Source organism: Trachinotus anak, unplaced genomic scaffold (genome assembly GCF_046630095.1).
Source record: "Trachinotus anak isolate AG129_WGS33_773 ecotype Australia unplaced genomic scaffold, CSIRO_AGI_Tana_v1 ptg000015l, whole genome shotgun sequence".
NCBI classification, from domain to species: Eukaryota; Metazoa; Chordata; class Actinopteri; order Carangiformes; family Carangidae; genus Trachinotus; species Trachinotus anak.
Window position 1 is genome coordinate 8,455,077 of NW_027273866.1, and position 24,737 is coordinate 8,479,813.

The following is a 24,737-nucleotide window of genomic DNA, read 5'->3' on the forward strand; positions in this document are numbered from 1 at the left end:
ACATAATAAAAGGTGAGAGGAACGAAATAAAAACAGGAAGGGCAGTTCTCATTTTGAGATATTTCCCTACAGACGAAGGCTGAAAGGTTGAGGGGCAGCAGTTGTGGCTGTATGCAATAATGCTATCTGTTTTTCTTTATTTTTCTCCTTTATTGGATTAGATTGGTAAACAGCTAAAACTAAATTATCTCAGACCACTCAACAACACAGTCAGCAGGAAGGGAAGAATACTGGCTTGCTGGCGAATGAAGAGACAGGGGAATTAAAGAGGATGAAGAGGTGAAGCTGCTTTGATGAGGGTTAAATTTGTTCTTTTTTGTAACCAATAGGGATAGTTACATAAAAAATATAGTTTCCTAAACACAAAGTATCATTACATAAAAACTCTTTCTAGCACAACAAAATATTTCTTAGAAATGATCCCTGACATTAGCAAATGACAGTAATAGGGCGTCGTGGTGATTTCAGGGATTTAAGATGCTAAAGTCCTTTGTTTGAGTCCAGCTGGCAACCTTTGTTGCATGGCATCCCCACTGTCTCTCTCTCCTCATTTCCTGTCAGCTCTTTATTGTGATTATCTTATAAAAGCATTAAAGCATCAAACAGTACTTAACTTAAAAAAAAAAAACAGTAGCAGAAAATATAATTTCAAATCCCAACCTACCTGGAACTTAAATTCTAAATAGAAACAAACAAAAAAACAGCAATAGAGTATTGCAGCAATAATGTATGAATCACAGACAAGTATGTACTCTAATTTCTCTTTGCAGTCCACCACGTCGTATAACAACACAGAGATTAGACCTTAAAGGATAAGCCTGGCAAATCCCATTAAAAGGCTAAACCAATCATGTATTGATCCTACTAATAAGTATAGTCCATGTAGCCACAGCTCACAGTGCCACTGAGCTCCACTGCTGTCCAAAAACACATCCATAAATTATCATGATTAATAATGATGAACACATAAACATGAAAAACACATAAATGAGCCACACCATTGCACTGGGTGACACGTAACTTCATCACTATAAACGTGGGCGCTGTTGTTTAATTGTAGTTACAAACACAATAACACTCTGCTGCAAATACTTACTAGGCCACTTAATGTCTATTACATTATATTATATAACTGAAAATATTCCCCTCCAAATGCACTACTTCCTCCAGTTTAAGTAATGCTTGCTAGAAACTACTTCAGGAAATTATTTTGTCTTTTTTTTAAATTAAACAATATATCTGTGGCCTGTTATTAAAGATTTACATCTTCAGTATAAATAAATGAGCTTGGGGCTGAGTGCCACTGACAGAGTAGGGAAGTTGGAAAGTATTAAAACAATGCTGGTTTAGGTCTTTTCATTGAATTTGTTGACATTAAGGAAAACACAGGATAATGTCAGCCTTGTTGAGTCAGAAAAAAAGTGAAAGAAGGAATAAAAAAAAAAAAGACTGATGCATGGAACTGTAAGTGAAAAGTGGGCAAACAAACACGTACCTTCTGATTCTCTCCGATCTCCTTACGGATCTCAGAGTTGACCACTGTTTTAGTGATGGACCTGTGAGAGGAGAGGGGCAGACTGAACTGTAAAAATGCAGACTAGTTAATATCTGTGTAAACCCAAAACCTCTTACAGCAGCTACTTTTTGTTTGTGTGTTTATTCTTTACCTGGCTTTGGTGGGGAAGTTCTGGCTGAGGTCTTTCATAACATTGAGGGCATCAACAGCGGGAGCAGCAAGAATGCGAGCTGCTGTCTGGAAACTCAGATCTATAAAAGAAATCGTGGGAGGATTGGGAGGTAGGCAAAGAGGGCAAAAAAATGGAAAAGAGATGAGTGGACAAAAGCAGAGAGGGAAAGTGGAAACACACAAGAGGGTACAGAGAAAGAGAACACGAATAGAGAAAGTTTCAACAAAATAAAAGCAGTGTGAGCATTTTTCAGTCTGCACTGTGAATAAACTCACAATGAATACATGCTCAAAGGCTCATGCTTCTGAAGCATCAAGTTTGAAAGAAATAAGGAACATCAGGTGCTGGAGCAGCCAAATGTTACTGCAAATTATTATCTTAAACTCAACAACTTTGATTTAATAAAACTGAGTCCACCATGCTAGCAGCTATGTGAGGCTGCACTTATTCAAAGTATTGCTTTGAGCTAAAAGTATCAGCATGGTAACCTTGTTCACACTGACAACACTAACATGCTGATGTTGTGCAGATGTGTTAATCATGTTCACCATCTCAGCTTGGTGTGTTAACATGCTAACATCTGCCAGTTAGCACTAACCACAAAGTACAGCTAGCCAATGGGAACATGACAAGTTTTTGGTCAAAAACTTAAAGGTGCTATGTGTAAGTTTTCTCCGCTGCCAAATGTGGTAGTGTGGTGATAATAGTGGCTTGCCAAGAGCGTCCGCCAATACTGCATTTACAAGACAAGAGGTTAGAATACCTCCTCTGAGCAGTGCTATTTCTTCATGCTTTCATACTGAACTGAAGGCAGACTGGATACCACAGTGACTCACTATCACAAAGTGGTACTACGAGACAGGACAGGCTTTTGCTAGCTAACTTTTCTTCTCGACTGGCAAGTAAACAGCTGTTGATGCTGTTACTGTAAACGTTGGCTATAAAGAGTCAGGGGATAACCACAGTGATTGCAATTCATCTTGTGGGGGACATAAATGTCTCTACTAAACATTATAGTAATCCATTCAATCAATGCATTCGACTGTTGTTGAGAAATTTCATTCTAGACCAAAGCAGTGGATCTACAGATCGACAGACAGACACTGCCATCCCTAGAGCCATGTTGCCAGCATGGCTGATAAAAAGGTCATCAGTAAAGCCAATTAACATATTAATTAGGAAATGATTTCATGTTAACATGCTTGTCTTCACATCTTAGGCATTAATTAAAAGTATCTCAAAGCATTAAAGCATTCAAGGCAGGATTAAGAATATAGACTTGAATATTATTACATATAACATTGTATATAAGATACAGAGCTTTTCTGTGTGAGGAAGGGGAATGTGCAGTGAGGATTATTTCAATGCAGTGAGCATCTCTGTAATGGTGTTGTAGCCTGTGTGATTATTAGCCCCCGGAGGTCTTCCTCTCTTTATAAACAGGCTGAGCTAATGAGCCCCAGCGGGGCAGAAGATAAAGACAGACGCCCACATGACAGTCTGACAGTCGAGCTCAGCTGAATCTCTCATCCCCTCACATCCTTTATTCACCACAATCAAAGCAGCCTCATGTGTGCATCCTGACCACATCCAGTGACAGAAATAAGGCTCTTAATGCGTGTGTAACAATAATACATAAACACAAGGAGTTGCAACAAAAAGTTATGTGTGAGGTATGAATTCAAAAGTACATACAATTAAGTCTGTGATTCATCAGATAATGTAATCCTGATCAATAATGCTTTTATGTTGCAGCAGAGATTGTTCTCATATCTTTAAGATATTATAACTCAGATGCATCAAGAGGACACTGATCGATCAGTCATTGATTAGAGAATTAGACATAAATTTTCTGCTGGAAGTTTAATTCACCCATGAAATGATCTCACTGTTATAGCAACAGAAGCTAATATTAATTTCCTTTTATCTATTCATGATCAATGGATAGTGAAAATAAATCAAGCAAATGAAACAACTGAATCAACATCAATGGGAATGCAGTCTCCCACTGGAATTAGTTAACTTTCAAAGCGCTCAGTGTATCAAACGGGGTGATTATAAGAAACTGTTTTAATCCTAATTTCACAAAGGGGTAATCAAAGCTTAACATGCAATACTTTCACACATGTAGTTTGGTTTGTTTGGTCAGGATCCAGGGAAAAAAATTACCAAAAAAAAGAGCTGTAAACATGAAGTTATACTGACTGACAATCACTGTTTCAACCGTTTTAATGACTGTCATCCTGAATCATAAGTGCAACAGTACATAGACCCACATGGGAAAATCAAATTCTGGTGAATATCAGCAGCATTTTACTGCAGTTTATGTGTTTATTTATTTTCTTTGCCAGTTACAAAGTTCTAGCAAAGAAATTATTAATTAAGTAAATTAATACTTGAGACTGCATCTGGAACTTGTAAATAGTGATAGATAGAATCAGGACAAATACAGTCAGCATGTAGTGTAAAATATTACCAGAGGGATAGTAAGCATGTGGTCACATTTCACTCCTTTTTTTTTAAAGAAACAACCAAAATACACAGAGTAGGACAGAAGCTCAATACACTTCTGTTTTTTAATCTTGAATAAATATGTCCTAACCACAGCGGCCCAGGTTCGAGTCCAACTCAGGGCCCTTTGCTGCATGTCATCCCTCCATTCTCTCTCTCACTGGCTATCCAAATAAAGACAAAAAATATATTTATTATGGTTGGTCTGGACCAAGACCCATCATTACATTTAAATCAGCACTGAATTTAAGCAAAATTTTACCTTTATGCCTGAGTGAAGAGATTATGTTTTTGCTCCTTTTCATTAGTTAGTTTGCTGAAGAATTAAGCAGCGTTTCTCTAAGACTTGCTGTGAGATTTCTGTGAAACTGTACGGATAGAAAGGTCTTTGGGTCAGGAAACAATTGATTACATTATGATGGGGATGAGAAGCTGGGACTTTTGCCATTGGATAATTATCTTTTGTTAGCTGTTGCTATGAAACTAATGGGCAGAGAGCTCAGTCTGAGTCCTGAGGGAACATCTACAGGATCATAAAATCGATCCCTTAAAATTGAAGTGATAGAAATAATGCCTGCAGGTGTTAACAGTAAGCTGAGGAAGTGCTTAGTTTTGGTGCATGCTCTGAGGGCCTCACGGTTTATTTTTGTTAGCTTGTTATGACCTTGGCTCTGTACGTTTTACATATTTGTTTTACTATGCTATCAACAGTCTATAAAGCAATTTCAAACTAATATAATAACTCCTGGTTCCTGTCACAGCAGGAAACAGACGAACAAAAACCGACGGTGGAAAAAGGAGAATAACATCTGGAAGGAGACTCACCTTGCATTTGCCAGACTTTCAGAGGTGCCATTTCATTGGTGCTTTCAACTAGATGTTTCCTTAGCTCTTTTAGCTGTTCTTTTAGCTCCGGGTAGAGCGTCCTGTTAAGAAAAAGACAGACAGAGAGAGTTTTGGTGCTTCTGCTAAATGCTTAAATGGCAAATTGCTAATTAAGAGAGAGTGGAGGGACTCAAAGACAGATTAGTTTATTTTCAGGTTAGTTTATCAGGAATAAAAGGTTATAGTCAGTGCTTTGAGGGAAGAAACTGGAGAGGAAAAAAGAAGAAGAAATCCTGGCTAGTGTAAGCGTGGTGCAGTTCCTGGAGCTAATCCAAGCTTTGAATTTTTATCATGGCCTGACACGGAGCCACTCACTTGAGTTTGCCAAAAAGGAATCCCTGGACCTCGTCCACTGGATCATTCTCTCCGATCACTGTAGCGTTCACCTCCGCCCCTGAAACCACAATCAATTAACTCGTTATTCACATCAGGACTCCTCTGGGGTTACACAGTGGTGGGCATGTGTGTATTGACAGTGTGTGTTCTTGCGTGTGTATGTTTGTGTGCACCTTGGACTTGTGTGTCATCCTTTGCCTTGTACTCCTGGCTTTTGATGGCCAGCTCCACTCCATACCCAGACAGATACACTTTCTTTGCACTTGGTTTCTGGAGGCAAAAAGGAAACATCGTAAAAAGATGAGAGGAAGAACATAAGGGTGTCGTACTCCTCCACGCACCTTGACACTCCACTTGAGGAAGCAGACCAAGTAAGCAGAAGCAGTGGCTTCTATTATTGTTATCTTTTTTGTATTCATCTTCATCTCTGGTGTAAAAAAAAATATTCTAACTTACAATAGAAAAAGCTACAAACAGATGTGCTTCCGACTACTCTGACAGCTTTCAAGTACAAACAACCAGCTGCTGCAAGCTACCTGCTGAAGACACTAAGTGTCCCCCTGATTGGCCCCTGAGCTTTGAAGTAAAACAAAAAAATAGTTAAATGTTACAGCCTCTCCAGTGCCCAGGAAATTCATGCTTAACGGACAGATGGTGGGAAATATTTAGCATAATTGCAGGGAAAAAATGATAAATTGCAGAAGCACTTTTCATCCCAGGTGTAAATGGAGAGCCCAATTAAACTGCAGAGTTTTTTTTTTGTTTTGTTTTTTTTTTTAAGATAAGCATAAGTGAAAAGACAAGTGCTTTTAAATCATCATCTTGCCTCATGTTCACACAGAGGTAAATACAATATATTCATATCTGGGGGCTGCTCAGTGCAACTACATTCTTCTATTGTGGACAACTGTGTATCTCTAATGGAGTAATAAGGAGTTGAGTGCCTCACTCGAGGCCATTATGACAGAAGATTTAGAGCAAGAGAACAGTATCTGCTCGTTTTTCATGACTTGTTCTTACATTAACTCTGGAAATACAACCAATGACCCCCCTACTTACAAGGATGGCATGTTTTCTAATATGGAAAACATTTGATTGATCGATTATGTAGCCTAAAGTTGGTCAAATGTGACATAATAATAGATAAAAAGTAGAATGCATTTTTGAAACTACCTTTATACTGTGGGTGACTCCGAGGGCTCATTTGAAGCATAAATTATTGTGTTTTTATCAGTATGGACCTTTTACTTGATATTTCAATTTAAAGACAATGTCCAGATGAAAAAAATTAACAACAACCAAATAAATCATATGCAGATAAAATGTGCATTACACTAATGGAATGCATGTTGATGTATATGAGGTTTTAATGATAACTTTTAGTTATTCAGTTATTTAGTTATTCCACTGTCTATGCCTTTTCACGTTCATGTAAAGCTACAACAAAATTATTAATCATTATTGATTAATCTGTTGATTACTTTCTTGATCAATTAGTTACTCGTTTGGTCTATAAAATGTGAGAAAATAATAAAAAATGTCTGTCACAACTTCCCAACGCCCAAGCTGACTCATTCAATGTTGCTGTTCTGTCAATAAACTACTCAAATTATGTGCTTATCATTTCAACTTTAATCTGCTTGTGAAATTCTTTAGTCCACATCCAGGTGTGTCATGATGTACTGTGAAACTAATCTTGGTCTTGAGAGTGTGTAACACCTACAGCGAGGTAATGGCGGAGGACATAAGTCACCAGCCCTTCTCTGACTTTGGATGATATGACTTGATGAAGCTTCTGGAAATCTTGTTTTCCAAACTCAGCGTAGAGGATGACAACAGGAGCATCTGGGTTTGATCCTGGGTATTTGTGATCTCCTTTGAACAGGTATGGCTTTGGTCTGAAAGAGAGTGACAGAGACAACAATCACACAATCAGACATTATTTTACTGATTTATGACACTTTGCATGTGTCTTTAATTACCTCTGAGGTGCAGTTTTCAGCAATGCTGCCAGACTTTCAGAATCACAAGTCTTCTCTCCATGGACGCTAAAAAAAGCTGAGCAGCCAGACGGAGGAGGCTCATTGGACGCTATCTAAAAATATGAATAACAGTGGGATCATTCAACACATCTACAGAAATATGATCCCCTTCTCATGCACATACAAGCCCTCAAAAACAATTTGAAGTCATCTTCCTGGTACCTGTTGGAAGGAGTGTACTGTTGCAGAATAGGCTCGCAGGGAGAGGGCGAACTTCAACATGTTCACCTGGACGGAGCTGAGCAAGGCACTGGCTTTCTTCACTATGAGCTCATAGTAGGCCTGATCTGTGTCTGTGTGACGAAAACAAGCAAACAAAGAAGTCATGTGTCAATACTGTGTAATTTCACAAGTTTTTTTCTGGTTCTGATTGTTTCCAAAACTACTTCTTTAACTCTGTCACGGGTTTTATGGTTCAACTGTTTTAACACAGGCAGAGACACAAACGAACAGAAGGAAAATATAGTTTGCAGCTCTATTCTATCACGCTATTGCTTGCCTAAGTGTTTGGGCAAAACACTGACACTGCAATTGCTGCCAAGAGGCTTGCATACACATCATAAATTCAGCTGCTCACAGCAAAGAGACTAAAAGTGAAAACTGGTCTAGAGAGGCTGAAGCAGCTTTACTTTACCATCATGCTCTCCTTCTATGTTTTGATTGGCCTCAACAAAATCCCAGAACTTCTCTTGGCTCTCCTCTGCCAGGAACTCACTGAGGAAGAAGAAGATGAGATGGCAGCTTCATAAGATATGCATGTATATATGACAGTTTGTATTGTATTGTACTGTATGTCAAGTTTTAAAAGCTACATTTAGATTAATAATGAACTTGAAAAAAAAAAACAAAACAAATTGCTATGGAAAAGATTTCATTTTGCTCGCAAAAGTCAGAACACAGGGTCAGCTACAGTCAATAGTACAGCATCTGAAGCCTGTAAATATTCAGCATCTTGCTCAAGGACACATCAGTGAGACAGAAGCTTAAACTCATTTAGAAGACAGTCTCAGTAATGACCCTTCCTCCCCGCAGGACACGGATTTATCTGTTCTCTGCTTCTAAAATTTAATGTCAGACGTAATGCAGCTAAATGACTGCTACTGTACTGTTGAGTGGTGCAGTGTCATACCTGGCCTCCAGCAGCAGAGGAGTATCGGCCCATTTGGTTGTGAGGGTGGTGGTGACAGCTTTGGAGTCTGCACCCCCTGACACTGCAGAGAGCAGCGACAGCAGCAGGACCGACAGAAGCCACATCCTCAAGCCCAAGCCTGGGAAAACAGTGTTGGGAGACATTAGGTGGGAGAAGAGGGCAAGCGGGATGAAGAATCTGCTCGGCACCTGTTTATATATAGTACCAAAGTCTCTTGGCTGACACATGGACATCTTAAATACAGACGTGATTGTACCCAAAGCATACTGAGGGAACTGAGTCAGTCCCCATGTGACAGATGCCACTTATGTTATGTGAGCTCCTGACAACAATCAACTAAATCTTCAACTTTTAGCAAAATCAAAATATTATGATATGATCATAAAATGTTATCATTCTTCATTCTGCACATTTCTCTTTTCAAAATCAATGATTCACACAAGTTGTAATTAAAAATGAACAAAATTAATTACTTAGTTTTTGACAAAAAGTGTTTGGAGTCATATATTACACCACAGTGGATACACACACACACACACACACACACACACACACACACACACACACACACACACACAGTGGTAATGATTTCAAGCTTCACATCAAACTTGCCAAACACAGTAGGATACCGTTAACTTGCTAATCAACTCAAACTTGGTTTTGAAGTCTTTATCCAAGACAAATTGCCAAATTGTCTTCTCTTGGTGTACGTCTGTCTGAATGTGCATGTTTGTATATTTAGCACTGGTCTAAGTTTCCCCAGATAGAACAAAGCAGGACCAAACATCTGATCATCAGAGACACTTCTGACATGCTTTATGATGCAAAGTACAAAGTACAGTCTGTCTCAGCTGGATCTAGACAAAACTGCTTTGCCAACTAACTCTGACTCTGTGACTCTGGCTATATGTTTGGGGTTGTTATTATGCTAAAGAATGAATTTTGGTCAAATCAGACACCTCCTGATGGTATTACTTTCTCGAAATGTCCCTACATTTTGTAGTAAATTACACAGTGCTTTCCAGGTACATTTTAGTGACAGTGAAGGCTATATATAAATTCATTTCTAAGAAATTATAAAAAGGTATGGGACCTGTAAACCACAAATTCATTTAAGCATGTTATCAATGGTCCTCATTTATTCCATGATGTTGTGTCCCTGTCTTGTAGAGTTGGTTTTTCAAAACCTAATATTCTATAGCCCAAAGCTACATAGTCAAACATCCAACCTGCATTTCAGCCAATAGTCCAAAACCCAAAGGCATTCATTTTACAATAATACAAAATGCAAAGAAACAAGAAATCCTAACAACTGAGATTTTTATTCTTTAATCAACTCTTTCAGCTCAATTTAAGACCTTAATTGTTTTAGTTTATATTGTGCTCATATAGTGCATATTTCTATTTGAAGTTGTGCTTAATTAATTTACAATAAGCTAACTGATGCACAGTGAACTTACACTATTTTACTCAGTTCTCAGTTTATTAGGAACATCCAGTCCTGCCATAAATCCTCCTTCATGAAGGTGAGCGTTGTTCAGTTTTTCAATTGAAGCTGTGTTAAATAGCAGCCGATTCAACTGTAACACCATTTCAACTGTATTGTGTCATACAAAGAGATGTGTCTGTTGTTTAGCATATTCTGATAGATTTGAACGGAGTAGACAAAATAGGAAAAATGGGAACATCTGTCAACATCACGCAATGGAGTTCAACAGCACCACAGACTACATGCTTCAAAGTCATCATACAATAAACAAAGAAACACAACATTATAACCTAATTCTATTAGTTTAATATAGTGGATGGAAACTTCGAGCTAGCAGGGCCATACAAACAGAGCGAGAAGTGGAGTGACTCAAAAACCAATTTATGTCTTAGGTTTCCCAAAAAAATATCATGAATCTTGAGAAAAAAAAACCCCAAAATCTTGTTATAAGATAAAAAGTGTGAGCCAAGGAAGAGAGACTGTAATGATGAAGAGGACATAACGGTCTTACTGATAGTTCCGTGTATTTTACTACAGAATATAAACAAACAGCTCGATGATCACTGTCCAATGGGAAGCTTCAGCGTGTCTCCTCAGCCTGACATCCGGACTGCTTGACTTGACAATCCTCGCAGCTCTAAACCATGAGCTAAAGGCTAACTTCATCACATGCTACCGATTTAATGCTCTAAATGGCTGCAATGTCCGTCATATTCACACAAAGAGCTCGTCAACAGTTTCTAAACTCAAGGCCGTTAAAAATTAAAATTGACGTTAGCTAGAAAAGCCGCAGCTAACTAGCTAGCTAACTCTTCCTACACAAACGGAAAACTGCCTAGTTCGGTTTTCTCGCAGCCAGCCAATGTCGAAGCCTCTAAAAGAAAAGCCGTGATAACCTATATTAAATACAGTTGTTTCTTGCTTCATTCCAGAAAAAAATGAATGATTTATTCTCACCGAAGCCGGCACCGTAGCTTCCTGCATCCATGTTCTGCTGGGAGTGGGTGGGACCTGTCAGCCGGATGAGGTAACCACAGATGTCGCCTGATCGAAATGACAAAAACTTTTCGAGCTTTAAAACTATTTAACAACACTGAAACGTGACTTTAATAGAAAACAGCACATTTCACTGAGAAATAATTAAAAACTAAAGTGTGGGGCAAGTGAGCCTAATCCAGCAATTACTTTACTGCCAACCCCTGTCTCCCAACCTAAAAGAAAAAAACATAATTATATGACATGTTTTTTTCTTACTCAATTAAAAAATTTCACTTTTATTTATTTATTTATTTATTCATAGATACTGATATTGGCACATAGTATTTACGGCAAAGGAATAGGATATTTTGCTCGTATTTTGCTGTTCTGAAAATAACAAGATTTAACACAAAACATTAAAAAAAAAAAAGTGGTTGAACTGTGTAATAATATCAGTTAAACAAATAAATCATAAAACTATAAAATCTCATCTAAACAAAACAAAACAAACAAACAAAAAATCTTTACTGTTGCCTATATTAAGATATATTTGTGTGTAAAAAGCAAAAAACAGGTCATACATGTCATTCTTCACTCCACTTACAGGTGGTAAAGCACAGAGCTTGTTACTGTACAGGATAGTTATACATTTATATTTACATTTACATTTACTCATTTGGTAGACGCCTTTATCCGAAACGACTTCCAAGTGAGGGACAAGTAGGACAAATATTGGACCTTGGTGTAAGTACAAAGTACCACATCTATTCAATATACATCTAATATAAAATGTATGTCTAACAGTGGTTACTTGTATCAGTTAAATTAAAAGAATCACAATTCTTTACATCGTGCTATTCCAGTGATTTAGACAGTAAAATTAATATTTTCTAACATGCACAACTGTCTGTAGCTATAAAGTACAGTCAAAGTCACTTTTATGGAGATGGTCCATTGGCCCTTCATAAACTTGTTTGGGATTTTGCACTGATTTCATCTGAAAGTAGCACTTACAGCTGTGAAACAGTCCCCAAGTTGTTCCAACAGCATCACATAAAGTCATGTCCCTGCTGCTGGTCTAAACAGGAGACTTGTTAAAATTCACATAATATATTACTATATATTAATAAGGAGATTAGTCCAGGGAAAGCAGGAGAGTAAACGCTAGAAAAGATGAAATAAGTTTATTTGTATAGCACCATTTGTGTGTAATAACATAGGAAAATCAATAAAATACAAACCATAAAAAACTAAAGCTGAGCTGTATTATATTATAGATTTGATGGATTTGCTGGGAAACTGGGACTGGGAAAGTGGTCTCAGGCTTTTGGACCCTGCTGTATATTTGGGAATTGATGTGAGAAAACTGCATGTATTAATTTGAAAAGCAGCTCATGGAAATGAGGTTTGCTGTACGCATGGCATGATAGCCAAGGGAAATAAATCCTGTATTTAGAATAAGCCAAAGCTGTCCCTTTGGTTAACAGTATTTGTTATGTGGTAATGAAAAAGTAGAGAAACTAAAATCCATCTCATTATGTAAGAGTCACCTGAGACTCCTTGGGTCCATTTTGTAAATTTTTTACCTTAACTTTGTGTGTTTGTCTCTGTGTTTTGGACAGACTGTCCCTTTGGGGCATATTGGTAAAACGTGCCAGGCTCCTGTTCTACCTGTTGTGTGGTCTTGACAAAAAGAAGATGAAAGGTACGGAGACTCTGTCCCAGGGTGTGGAGGCATGGGTCTTGCATTTTCATTTACTCGGTCTGCAGCTTAAATTAAATTGGACAGCTGATCCTCCAGAGGGAGCAGTTCCAGGATTTGATTTAACATTGTATAAAAAGCAGCAAGATTAATTATCCTGTTGGAGTTGACCTTCACTTTGATGTGCATGCGTGGACACCTCTCACATGTTGATGCACACACACACAGACACACAATATAACACAAAAATCAGTTGCATCCTTATGTGGGAAGGCCAGAACGTCCTTACTAGCGAGTCCCCACAAGTATAGCTAAACATAGCCTCACATGCGCTGCCCACAGGGCCTGTTCATCTGTCAAGAAGGTGACATCTTCAGATGAATTATGGGAGATGGTTGTCATCTTCTCTGGGGTCACATAAGAAATGGTGAACCCGGGCTGCGGGCCCCCTCTCCTCACACTATCACACGTCAGCCATTTTAGAGGTTGAAAGCCTCGACGGGGGACCAAAACGACCTCAATTAAACCTCCATTAATATTAATACATTTTGTCGTTTCACGTGAGTTGCCGCTAATTAAATGTGTCCCTGACTGTATAATGGGGGTCAGCTGGGGTCTCCTACATGAAGCTAATTCACCACATTACAGCCACCAAACATTGGACCGGTCTGAACTCAAATCTTAAATACAGATGGAGAAGAGGGCAGACTCGGCTACCTTGGTGTTTGTAAAAGTTATGCACATACATATTCAGCAAAAGGAGAACTTTATAATTAGAAATAATCAGTTTTTTGTGCGCTGCGAGTCTCATGAATTTCATTTTTATGTTCGCTCATGTTTGCACGTGTCACTCTGATGTGTATAAAGGGAAAATATTACCCCACTAACAGCCTTAGATTTCATGTTTGGCCCTGACCCAGGGTTTGTATCCTGCTCCATTTCTCCCACATCAAGCTTTATGAGACTTTTATGTAGAGGTTAATAAGTTTACAGCGGATCAGCTCTTTGTGAGCTCCTGGGCCACAGCTCCACACACCCACATGAACTCAATAAACACACATTTTAGAACATAATGGGATTGTTGTGGGATTTTCTTACATTGGACTCCTAGTTTTAGTCTATAAGAGCTCCACAGTGGCAGAGTCCTGTCTGCCTGGGAGGTTGGACTCTTCTTTTCAATCCTTTAATATCATAAGGGATGATTTGGTGTTGACCTGAGAGATTAGCCAAACCCGGAGTGGAAGGTCAGATAACGGCCCCAGATGTCCAATCTAATCATATTTATTTTATTGCTGAAAGAAAAATGTGCACTCCCACACTGGATTGCGCTCTCTTGTTGTCCTCTGAATTTACTTTTTGACAAAACAGGGTATTGAAACTCTGCAAATTGTTTGTGTATAGAGATTTATCCACATTGTATATTTGACGATGAAGGTCTAAGCCATGCCACTGCTGGAAATGACTCAGCCAGAGACAAAAGACGAAACTCCATCGTGACCACTGCCAGTGCCAACAGGGCAATCCTCCAGAACTACAATAGCCTGGCTGTGATGCATGTAAGGGAGGCACTCAATATGAACTTATCTGCAGAATTCCATGCTGAAAATAAGCGATAATAATGCCAGAGCTTCTTTGTTTGCATGAAAGAAGCATGGGACCGGCAATGAGGAGCTGCAGCCAGTTTGACCTCCTAATAATGGACTGCAGCCAGAGCCCATACAATCACTCAGAGCCGGATTCCCACTGCAGGAGCGAGCGAGCAAGCAGGCACTTTCTCTCAAACACTCTCATGCACATGTTCAGCCAAACAAAAGCTGCTCGGCCCTCTGCAGTAGCTCAGCCATTATTGTTTGTTAAGTCCAGCTGCACTTGAAATGACAGCGACCCAGAACTATGGGCAGGATTAAAGACTGCGTTCAGTCCAATGCACCATGTACCAGCTGCCAGAGAGGCTGCACAGCCGTCCCTTTCTCTCTTGCCACCCCTCATTTCCCTCTCGCTCTGTTCATATGTCAGGCACAAAAACATCCTCTCTTTCCTCCTGTCTCACTTAAAGGCCCTCTGTGATTCCTCATCTCCTTTACACTCTTGTTCTTGTTGGTGCTGCCACTGAGCTGTGTTCTCCCTCCAGCCAAACGCCTCTGCTTGTTGCTGTCCAAATTATTTTTCTGCTCTGCCTCGAGGGGTCAAAGTTGAAGCTCACCGGATTGTTGATGAGACGGGGTGAAGGCCTGCACTCTGCTCCATCTCTTTGCATGCTCAGCCAAGGACAGGGAATATTTATACCCCACCCCTCCCTTTTTGCCAAACACCTACCTGCCACAGCAGAGGAAGACGCATATTTTGTGCATATACGCGTGTTAGGCAGGCCCAGAGTGTTTGCAGATTGAATTAGGCTGTAGATCACCGTTGACAGGGCTGAGGCTGTCATTAGGAGCGGGGACAGGCTGCTTTATGGGGTCACGGTCCTGTGGTTAGTGTAGGCGAGTGGGAGAAAATGTCCTCTGGTTATGGATTGGCCTGTGGATGGAGGTGTAGAAACCTGGAGGGCAAAGCTCCCACACAAGTTGTCAAAAAATCACTAAATGAGAGTCTTAAATGATGTTATTTCCATCTGGGGGGAAAAAAAAAAAGTCAAAGGGAGATATTTTTCAGGAGTGTGTGCTTGTTAATAGAGTGACAGAGTGGGATGTGCAGTGACAACCACAACACAGTCAGGTCTGTAAAAATGAAATATTTTAATTGGTGGCTTGATGATTCATTTTTGCAATCATAAGAAACAAACCCAGAATTATGCATACAGAAAGAGCCAGAGACAGACTGCACACCAATCCAAAAAAAAAAAAAGAACAAAAAAAACAAAAAAAAACACGTCTCTATCACACTCTCTTTAACACATTAAAAAAAATAATAATAACAAAAACAAAACATAATGATGCTAGTGACATCTGGGTTGTTTCATTGTCACAAAAGAAATGTTAAGACATCAGATATATATAGTGATGAGACATAAAATATTTGAGTATAGCTTTACAGTATCAATCTCTGGAATCATTTCAGCGAAAGACGTTTTTCTTTCACACACTGTTCTGGTATTTTTGAGGTTTGCATCAAATCTGATGGTCGCCTGAAACTGGAAACTCTGAAAATAAAACACTCTCAAAATAAAGAATCAGTTTTGTTTGCTGTGTTTAGCCATTAATGCTGAACCACATATTGATTTGGAGCCCAAACACGGTCTAATACAAGTCTGACTCGGAAAAAGAGGGCTTGTGGGCAAAATGCCTGGAGCTGCAGCGTCTTCAAGTCTCCAGTTTCAAGAACACAATGAAGGGGAAGTTCATAAGAAACAAAAAAAAGGGACGTCTTTCTTTACATCCTTTTTCTCAGTCTCTATTGCGTTTCTTTGAAGGCTACACAAAAAGCAGCATATTGACTCTGGATGTATCCCAGTACCTTTCATCACACCACCCCCCCCTTGTTCTTCTCTGCTTTGCTTCATGAATCGTCCCTGATTTAAAAGGAGTTGATCAAAAAGAGAGACACAGGAGGATCCAGGGTGATTTTCTGAAATTTAACAAGGGTGATGGTGGGTGGTTTAACTGTTAGTTTCTCCTCCCTCTTTACTTAAAAAAAAGAAAAACACAAAAGAAAAACAAACTATCGTTAATAACAGGATGCAACATGTTATTTATGGTCATACCAAGGAAGCAGTTTGCCTGGATGCATCCTCCAACTGATGACACTGAACCTGGCCTACATTCAGTTTGATCTCATTGCTCTGTGACACGTTTTTTTCCCTTCTCACTTTTAGAAATTCTAATCTCCACCTTCTCTTCGGGTTTTCCTCCTCTTATTGCTCAGATTCTTTGCGTGTAGACAGGGTTGGGGTTCGATAGCATTTCAGTTAATCCGACTCTAACTGGGTTTAGATTTTAACTATTGCGAACAACCGATGTTGTAGATAACTGAAACTCAAAGACCTGTATTAAGATCCGTTTCCCCTCTTGTTAGCTGAGGTAGCAAAAAACACAAACTACAACCTGCAAAGTGAGACGAAATGTTGATTAACTGTATGACACGTTAAAACAACAGGAGTAGCTTACTTACTTTTACACTTTATTTGTTTTAAGTTACTTGCTCCAAATTCTGAAGGCCTCTATCAAGCTGGTACTTCTAAAATATTGATATTATTCTGAGATTCTCCTGAGGGTAGGGAGTTCAGCAGGAGTATGTTCAGCTAACTAGATACAGTCCACATGCACTTATAGCGTGGTGTTACAGAGAGATGCTTCTGTTCCCCCAATACACCATCACAGAAATAGCTTTGAAGATATAACAGGTAAAAAAATAAAGTTTGATTTTGTGGCGAATGCTATGTGACCAAATCACAGAGTAACCTATGGACTGCTGAGGTAACAAATGGATCTACTGTTAGTGTTGTTTGCCCTACGTGGCTTTTTACTAATTCAAAAAGGAAGAGAGAGATAAAATGTTTAATTAGAGATTCATTAGCATTAAGCTCAACAAATGCAGATCTTCTGTGAGAACTGGTGTTACACCAAATCCTGTGACCTAACATAAAAAAGCATGAGCCACAAACAAATTAAAATACTGACTGGGTCACAGAATTCAGGGCAGCATCAGAGTCACACTGGAGCTGGCTATCGCATCCCAACCCTACCTGTAGATTTTGCTACCAAGAGTAAAGACATGTCACACAGGCAGATTTAAAAAAAAAATCAATTAACATTTTAGCTAAATAAAGTAAAAAAAAAACAAACTTCATATGTAACCAAGTCATGAGGAGGAGACAAGGAAAGGAGGGCAGAGGGGATTATTATTGGCTTGCATCACTGCGCTGGTCACACTCCTGTGACATGCTTTTGGAGGGACTTTCTGCCCCCGCCCTCCACCACCAAAAAAAAAAAAAAAAATGGCAAGATAATTGGTCATGAAAGCAGTCATTCACAAAACTCATTAGACATCCTCTCTCAGTCAGGCACACTATTTACAAAGGCAGACACATACGCCAATCAAAGGCATACTTTACATACTATTTACACATACACACGCGCGCACACACACACACACACACACACACAGACACGCGAAAACATACTCATCCACACGGAACACACGAGTAGTCAGAGAAATTACTGTAGTATAATGCAGACATAATATCTGGCAATAGTTATGTTGACTATGATCCCAGTACATAGAGGCACTGCTACCTCGTCCCCGTCCGTTCTTCAGGGTTAAACCAATGAAAATATCGGTTGCACTAATGAACTACTGGTCCCCAGTGCTGTGTGTGCCCTTTCAGCAGGTGGGACGGAGGTTTGTTTGAGACCGCCGCTTTTACAACGCAGCTCTTGGTCACCAAAAAAAAAAAAGAAAAAAAAAAAAAAAGAGAGAAACTGAAAATGCCACCCACTACATTAAGGGCTCACATTGCCATGGTGACCAGTAGTTCCACAACTCCCATCTCGAGCATTTGTCTGAGTTAAGGCTTCCAAAGCGCTTGCCGCTCACACAGCACGGTTCCTGGCAACAACCTGCAGCAGACTCTCTCCTCTCCTCTCCCTCCTCTCCCTGCCTTTGATTTCTTCACACCTATGTGAGACTGGGGTCTGTAATTGGCTGTCATTCTCTGCAGGACTGAGACACACACAAAAAAAAAGGAGAGAAAAGGAGAAATAATGAACTCATTAAGCGACAGGAGCTTTGGGAACCTTTAACAGAGAAACAGGCCACTTTTTGCCCCCAAGATGCAAGGCTTCAGTAATGGCTATGGTCCATTGTACGTCAATCCAATCCATTAACTTTGACTTATAAAACAAACAAAAATAAAGAAATAAAGGAATCACTTTTCTTTAGGCAGCAATATTGGTCTCAGTGTTATTACAATTCTGCTTTTAAAAAAGCATAAACACAAAAAGGAAAATACAAATGAATTCCTCCTAAAATGAGAATGAAATTGTCACTATTTCATGACCAAAGCGTGTTCATGGGTGAAATGGCTGATTTTGTTTTTTTTTTTGTTTTTTTTTGTTTAAGCAGAAAGCTTTATTACACAACTCAGTCCAACTTCTTTCTTTTCGGTACAGTCTCTCATATATTCCCACCTTTTTCTTTGCTCAGCTCATCCATTCGCATACTTTCATAACTTTCCCAGTTCCTTTAAAATTGGAGCATCCAGGAAGTAGGTCCTTAGCAAGGATTAGCGGGAATTCACAGACTTAATTTGATTTTCTCATGCTCCATATCAGGCCACAGAGAACGAGAGGAATACAGGAGGAGGAGGAGGAGGAAGAGGAGGAGGAGGAGTGGAGGCGGGAGAGATGGATGAGATACTCGGTTGTCAGCAACTCTTAAAAATATCTCTCCTCTGCTCAGTCATTAATGATGAGAGAGACAGAGTAACTCAGAGGGGGGGAAAGGGCAAGCGGGTGCTAATAACAACTGGGCAAACCTCAATAACATGAGCTGATGCAATCGACCAAGCCCTGGTCTCCATAGCAACCACTTGGACTCTCATTTCCCGCAGCCCAACTCCGCGGTAAAGTCTGTTTGTCAGTCATTTGGGTCTTTGATGCAGGCGCCACTTGTATGTAAGAGTGTGTCTGTGTACGTTTGTTTGTGTGTATGTATGTGTATGCATTTCACATTACATATGCATGTCTGTGTGTTTGTTCTCATTCTGCTGCTACCAGCGGTTGATGATCTGGTTCATGTAGTCCTCAGTAGGGAGCCTGCTGCCCGCCTCCTCCGTTCTGCCTCCCTCTTCGCCCTCCTCCCGCTCCTCCCTCTCCACTTCTCCCTCCTCCAGTGTCGACACCGAGCTCTGCCGGCTGTGGGAGGGCCACAGGCCGACGCCCAGACCCAGGCCCTGGTGGCTCTGCTGCATGTGGTTCTTGATGCGCTGCTGCCGCCTCTCCTGCTGCCTGGTGTACTGGTAGCGCTGCTGGAACAGGTCCCTGGCGTAGTCGTACAGCTCCATGTCTAGCTCGTTCAACTCCTCTATGCGCTGGACCTAACGAGGAGGGAGCAGAGGAAATCTGTAAGTTATCAGAATAACATTAAGAGAGAAGAAGAATGGAGAATTAGAGGTTGAAGGCAGGAAGAAAAGGGGAACCAGAGAAGGAAAAGGAACAGAAAGAAAGGTGAGAAAAGTGAAGTTATTGTCTTTTTCAACCAAATAATTCCAGGATCTATGGAACCAGACGAACTATATGTCCTCTTTGTATATTCCAGTTTGTGTTTCCGCTGCATCTGAATAACTCTGAAGGTTGAGCAAATTAGATTCATTTTAATAAATTAGAAATTGATGGACTCTTGTGCTAACATGCTTTGTTCTCCCGGCACCCCTCCCTCTCTCTCCTGTTCTATCAGTCTCTTTTTAAAGAAGTATTTGGGGCATTGAGAACAAAGCTGTTGTTGTTTTGAACATTAATAAACATCAAGTAGTATCCTTTCCTTGTCCCAGCACTGATACCGACCCAGATGGTTCCTGAACTAGCCAAAGTATTGCCCCCAGGACAGGCACTTTTTTGGCATCTGGTGCAAGAACCAAAACGTTCCAGGATCTACAGAACCAAAGGAACCACATTCAGTAAACTAAGCTAGGAATGAAAAGCCCTAATTTGCATTCCTGTTTGTATTTCCATCGCATCTGAGCAACCGTGAAGATAAAAAGAACAAACAACACAGAGTCGTCCTCTGTTGTTATTCATTTCTGCTTTAACTATGATGAAACACTAATACTGGCTAGGGCACAGCTTCATTTTTTTTTTTTTTTTGAATAAATTGTAGATGCCATGAAGTCTGTTTGATCAATAACTGACATTCAGCACTGTAATATCTACTGCAGTAGTTCCTGAGACATTACAAAGTCCAATCCCCAGAGGAGGAACTGTTGTACAGGAGATAATTAGTAGTCCCTGGTAAATCCTGCTGAAATGCAGGCAAAGTTCCTGAGTTCCTCAGAAGCTTCTTGGTCCCCCAGAAAAGCTCCTGTGGTGGAAACGCCCTGCTACATGACATCTGTGCGAAAGTTTCAAAGGGCTCTTACACAGCGAGGAAACTGAGGGAGAGCTGCTGACAATATGAAGACAACACGAACGTGTCTAATGTTAGCTTGAGTCACGCAGCTGGCTCTATTGGCGTGTATCATCTGCTGTGTGGGACTACAACATGGCGGGGGAAATGTGTTTAATTAAGAGAATGCCTTTGAAATCTCTGATGGAGCACTGAATTACGTTTGTGAGCAATGTGTGCGACAACAGGGGGAAGCGGTGCACTGCACTGATAGTTAGAAAAGTGTTTGATCGGCAGCACGGGGAACGCCGGCACAAAGCCAAGACGACCGCGCAGAGCTGCCAGACTCAAAAGTAAATATCCTTCTCATCACCTGCTGATGTAATTATTTGACTATAAAAAAAAAAATTAAATGATGTCACAATTTCACACACTGCCTTTAGAGGTATTACATTTTAAAAGCTAATTTCAGGAGCTAATGTTGACTCAAAATGCCACACACAGACCTGAGCTGTCAGGCTACAAATCACAACAGATTTTCGCTCTTTTGTGATAATAACCATCGGTCTACGTTCCCGCAGCCTCAGTCAGCTGAGCATACTTCATTTTCTCTCCGTCTTTTTGGTTTTGATGTATAAGTCACCAGTCTGCTGTGTGCTGGAGGATTTTTTTTTTTTTTTTTTTTGCTGGGAATTCAGCCTAAGAACTCCCACACTGGACCAATTGGACCAAAGTGTGAAGAACATCTTTGAAGCTGCTGTTTTTTTAACAGCGACAGTCATCCCAACTCATTTCACAGCAATATAAAACCACTGTGTTTACTCTTTGAGTCTCTCTTTTTCTACCTCTGTTCTCAGCTCTTTCATTTCTTTTTGAAATATTTGTTTCTTTTTTTTTTTTTTAACTTTCTTTTCATTTCATCTCTTACTTCAAAGACGCATGTTAATCATAGCAGGACTCAAAGCAAATGAGACATTTTTACTGTAAATCTTAAGAAAGAAACATAGAAAACTATACGTACAGGAATTATACAACACTCTGTATTAATCCTATATATAAGTACTAAATTTGTCATATTATTTACACTCAGCACTGTTGTGAGTGCATTCATGCATTTGCTCTCTGCCCACAGAACTAAATCTACCAAAGGTGAGCAAGCCGTTGTACAAACCGTAGCATTGTCCAGGTCCACCCCCGCAGCCCGGGTGCTGTTGTACTGCATAAAAGGCCTGATGAAGCGCAACCTGAAGGTTCGCTCAAACAGGAACTGGGTTTTCCTCTGGTACTCCGTCAGACCAAAGAAGGCCATGTCTCGCAGGTTCTTCTTGGCCGACTCCAGGAGAAGCTGGGCCCTCTTCTTCTCTGGAACTGTGGACATGTTGTAGCAGCCGACGAGGCTCAGGTCTGCCAGCATACGAACCTGAACACACGGGAGTGACGTAAGTGAAGAGGTTGTAATAATCTGTGGATGTCTGTGTGTTTTTGTGACAATGTTCAAAGAATCCATCCTTCCAATCAAGGACCAGTGTTTAAACCTTAAGTTGCAGAAACACGGACTCTATGAAAAGATTAGAACTCAAATACTTGAAGTTGTTACAACTCTACATCTAACTCTGTAGTTACATTTAAAGCATATTACGTGAAAATACTGGTTCTGCCTTCTTTAATGTGGTTTTACATTTCACCTTATTCATATGTCACCTTTCATACACAGACTGCAGCTCATTCAAAGTGCTCTACATTAAGAGGAATGACCAAGAACCAAAGAAAAAGCCGACAATTTAAAGACATCACTTTAAGATTAAGGTAGTGTAGTTATTATGAACATTTGCGTTTTTGGTTTTTCCTGATTTTAAAGACTAAATGTCTAATCACTTCTTCCAAAAAAGGGAAAAAGAAAACTGTTATGAGATTAAATTGATTATGAAAAAACACTAGTTGCTGCTCTGATCCTACAGTCCTGCATTTTGTGTATAATCTCCTATATTATCTAACTACCACTTGAAATTCCTTGATCACCTGTTGCACTTTGTAAACCGAAGTAGTTGATGTTCAGCCTGGATGTGGTTGCAAAAATGAGAGATCACTATATAACTGAGTGCCCTCTAGAGCTGAGGTGTTTCAGGCACAGAGACTGAATACTAACTTTACAAGAGTACAGTGTGTGCACCTCAGCCTGCTGGTCCACCATGATACCTGTGTGTGTGCGCGCCACATTTATAAGTCATGGGACCTTGAGTAATAACAACCTCAGGCTCAGATCAGATAAGCTGGCCGACACGTTTAGGTGGGAGACTGAGATAGCATAAGAAAAGAAGGTGTGAATTTGAGGTGTTTATGACCAGCAGGCAAACTCCTGACTGTGTATGGGTATATATGTGTGTGTGTGTGTGTGTGTGTGTGTGTGTGTGTGTGTGTGTGTGTGAGAGAGACAGGTTATGTTCACATGTGTGAAACTCATCTTACACCTTTCACACCTTTTAGACTTGCAATGAGTCTGAATCTTAAAAAGCTAACTTCTCCATTAACTCTTTTCCTTAACAAACATCTGCTTGATCTTTATAAGCTGAAAGATTAACTGCACTGTTGATGAGTTATGAATATGTGCCTTTGCTCTTCTTTTTTTGACGGAATCCATATCTCTCTACTGCGTATTTTGCTTTCTCCTGTGAAAATGTACCAAACACTTTGATCTGCTTTTCTGCAGAGATGAATTCCCTGTATTATTGGTATTTTCCAGCAGACTTGGATTAATGGAACTAGCTGACAATATCGGGACTACGATCTTATTGTGGAACAAAACAAAGCAGTCCAGCAGGAAGGAGAGAGGTCAGGTCAGGTGCAGAGATGCAGGTTAGCAGTGACAAATGGCAGCATCAAGACTGAAATCAGCTGATCTTTTGAGTGTTGTTTGCACAAAAGGCCAGAAGGAGCCCATAAGTAAAGACAAATAGCAGAGGATTTTCGGGTACCTCTCTATAGCATTCATTTAAGTAACCACAGCAGTCAATGTGGCAACATCTCACCCCATCTCTCTGAACTGTTTTTTTTGTTGTTCAGTTTATTCACATGAAAAGCTTTTCTCTCCCCCACCTGTCTGTTGTTGGCCAGGTTGTAGGGACAGTCCATGAACTGCTGCAGGGTGCACCCCGACCAATCAGAGCCCTCGTAGCAGGAGGGCAGCTCCTCGGGAGTCGGGGTCCGTCCATCGCACATGTGCAGGGAGGTTTTCCACGTGGCTCCCCGCTGCACGTGCCTCCACTCGCTGAGGTATCGAGACACGGGGTCCCTCAGCAGAGTGATGTAGTAGAACTTCCTGTTAGGGGTAAGAAAGAAAGGAGGGAAAGGGGCAGAAAGCAGAGGTGGAGAAGGGGAAAGAGAGAAGAGAAAATTGCATGATTATTACGATTTATTTCCTTCCTTGCACAGAAAACTCTCTTTGATATAAGCTCATTCAATCAATAAGCTAAAAACGCTGCATTAAGGAGACAGAAATCAAACCAGCAGCAACACTGCCAGTAAAAACAAGCTTGTGCATTTTCTTGTGTTTTTCCTACAAACTGACTTTTTACTTTTTGTTTTCTTCTGGGAGTAATTTATTTGATTATGCAAAATGATGTAGATGAGAGAAGAAAAAAAGAGACGATTCTTAGAAAAACCAGAACGCTTCATCACATGTGATTCCCCCGGCGCCCATGTGGTGGCACTGTTTACAACACTTTACTGCAGCGGCTCAGTCTCCATCCTCGTAACTCAGTAAGAGGATGGCTACAGTCTGAAGCCGTCATAGCTAATGCCACATTATTTGCATTCACTAGAAGCAGCTGTGTGATGCACAGGAGAAAACTGGGCAGCACATGAGAAGTGAAACTACAAATAAGTAGGAGGAAGAGGAGGAGGAGGAGGAGGAGGAAGT

General features: G+C 40.2%; 2 protein-coding genes across 4 annotated transcripts in view; both read right to left on the minus strand.

Annotated features, from left to right (window-relative positions):
* The window catches only part of uggt1 (UDP-glucose glycoprotein glucosyltransferase 1), a 31,158-nt gene extending 20,003 nt beyond the window's left edge, over positions 1-11,155 (minus strand). The window contains exons 1-11 of the mRNA XM_071498418.1: positions 11,059-11,155; positions 8,592-8,730; positions 8,097-8,176; positions 7,625-7,755; positions 7,403-7,515; positions 7,144-7,318; positions 5,594-5,690; positions 5,400-5,478; positions 5,025-5,125; positions 1,668-1,767; positions 1,496-1,556 (exon numbers count right to left, since the gene is read on the minus strand). Coding sequence (XP_071354519.1) covers positions 1,496-1,556; positions 1,668-1,767; positions 5,025-5,125; positions 5,400-5,478; positions 5,594-5,690; positions 7,144-7,318; positions 7,403-7,515; positions 7,625-7,755; positions 8,097-8,176; positions 8,592-8,730; positions 11,059-11,089 — 1,107 coding nt within the window. The 5' untranslated portion in view covers positions 11,090-11,155. The remainder of the gene's footprint in view (positions 1-1,495; positions 1,557-1,667; positions 1,768-5,024; positions 5,126-5,399; positions 5,479-5,593; positions 5,691-7,143; positions 7,319-7,402; positions 7,516-7,624; positions 7,756-8,096; positions 8,177-8,591; positions 8,731-11,058) is intronic.
* Positions 11,156-15,500: 4,345 nt separating this feature from the next.
* hs6st1a (heparan sulfate 6-O-sulfotransferase 1a) overlaps positions 15,501-24,737 on the minus strand; it is a 57,644-nt gene continuing 48,407 nt past the window's right edge. Inside the window, exons 2-5 of one of the 3 annotated variants that reach the window (XR_011693630.1) lie at positions 23,915-24,137; positions 21,993-22,241; positions 18,910-19,817; positions 15,501-18,442 (exon numbers count right to left, since the gene is read on the minus strand). Coding sequence is in view for 1 of the 3 variants with exons in the window: in XM_071498017.1 (XP_071354118.1) it covers positions 19,491-19,817; positions 21,993-22,241; positions 23,915-24,137 (799 nt within the window). In the remaining 2 variants the exon portion in view is untranslated. Of the gene's footprint in view, positions 19,818-21,992; positions 22,242-23,914; positions 24,138-24,737 lie in introns of all 3 variants that reach the window. The other 2 variants (XR_011693629.1, XM_071498017.1) reach the window with 2 other exon arrangements.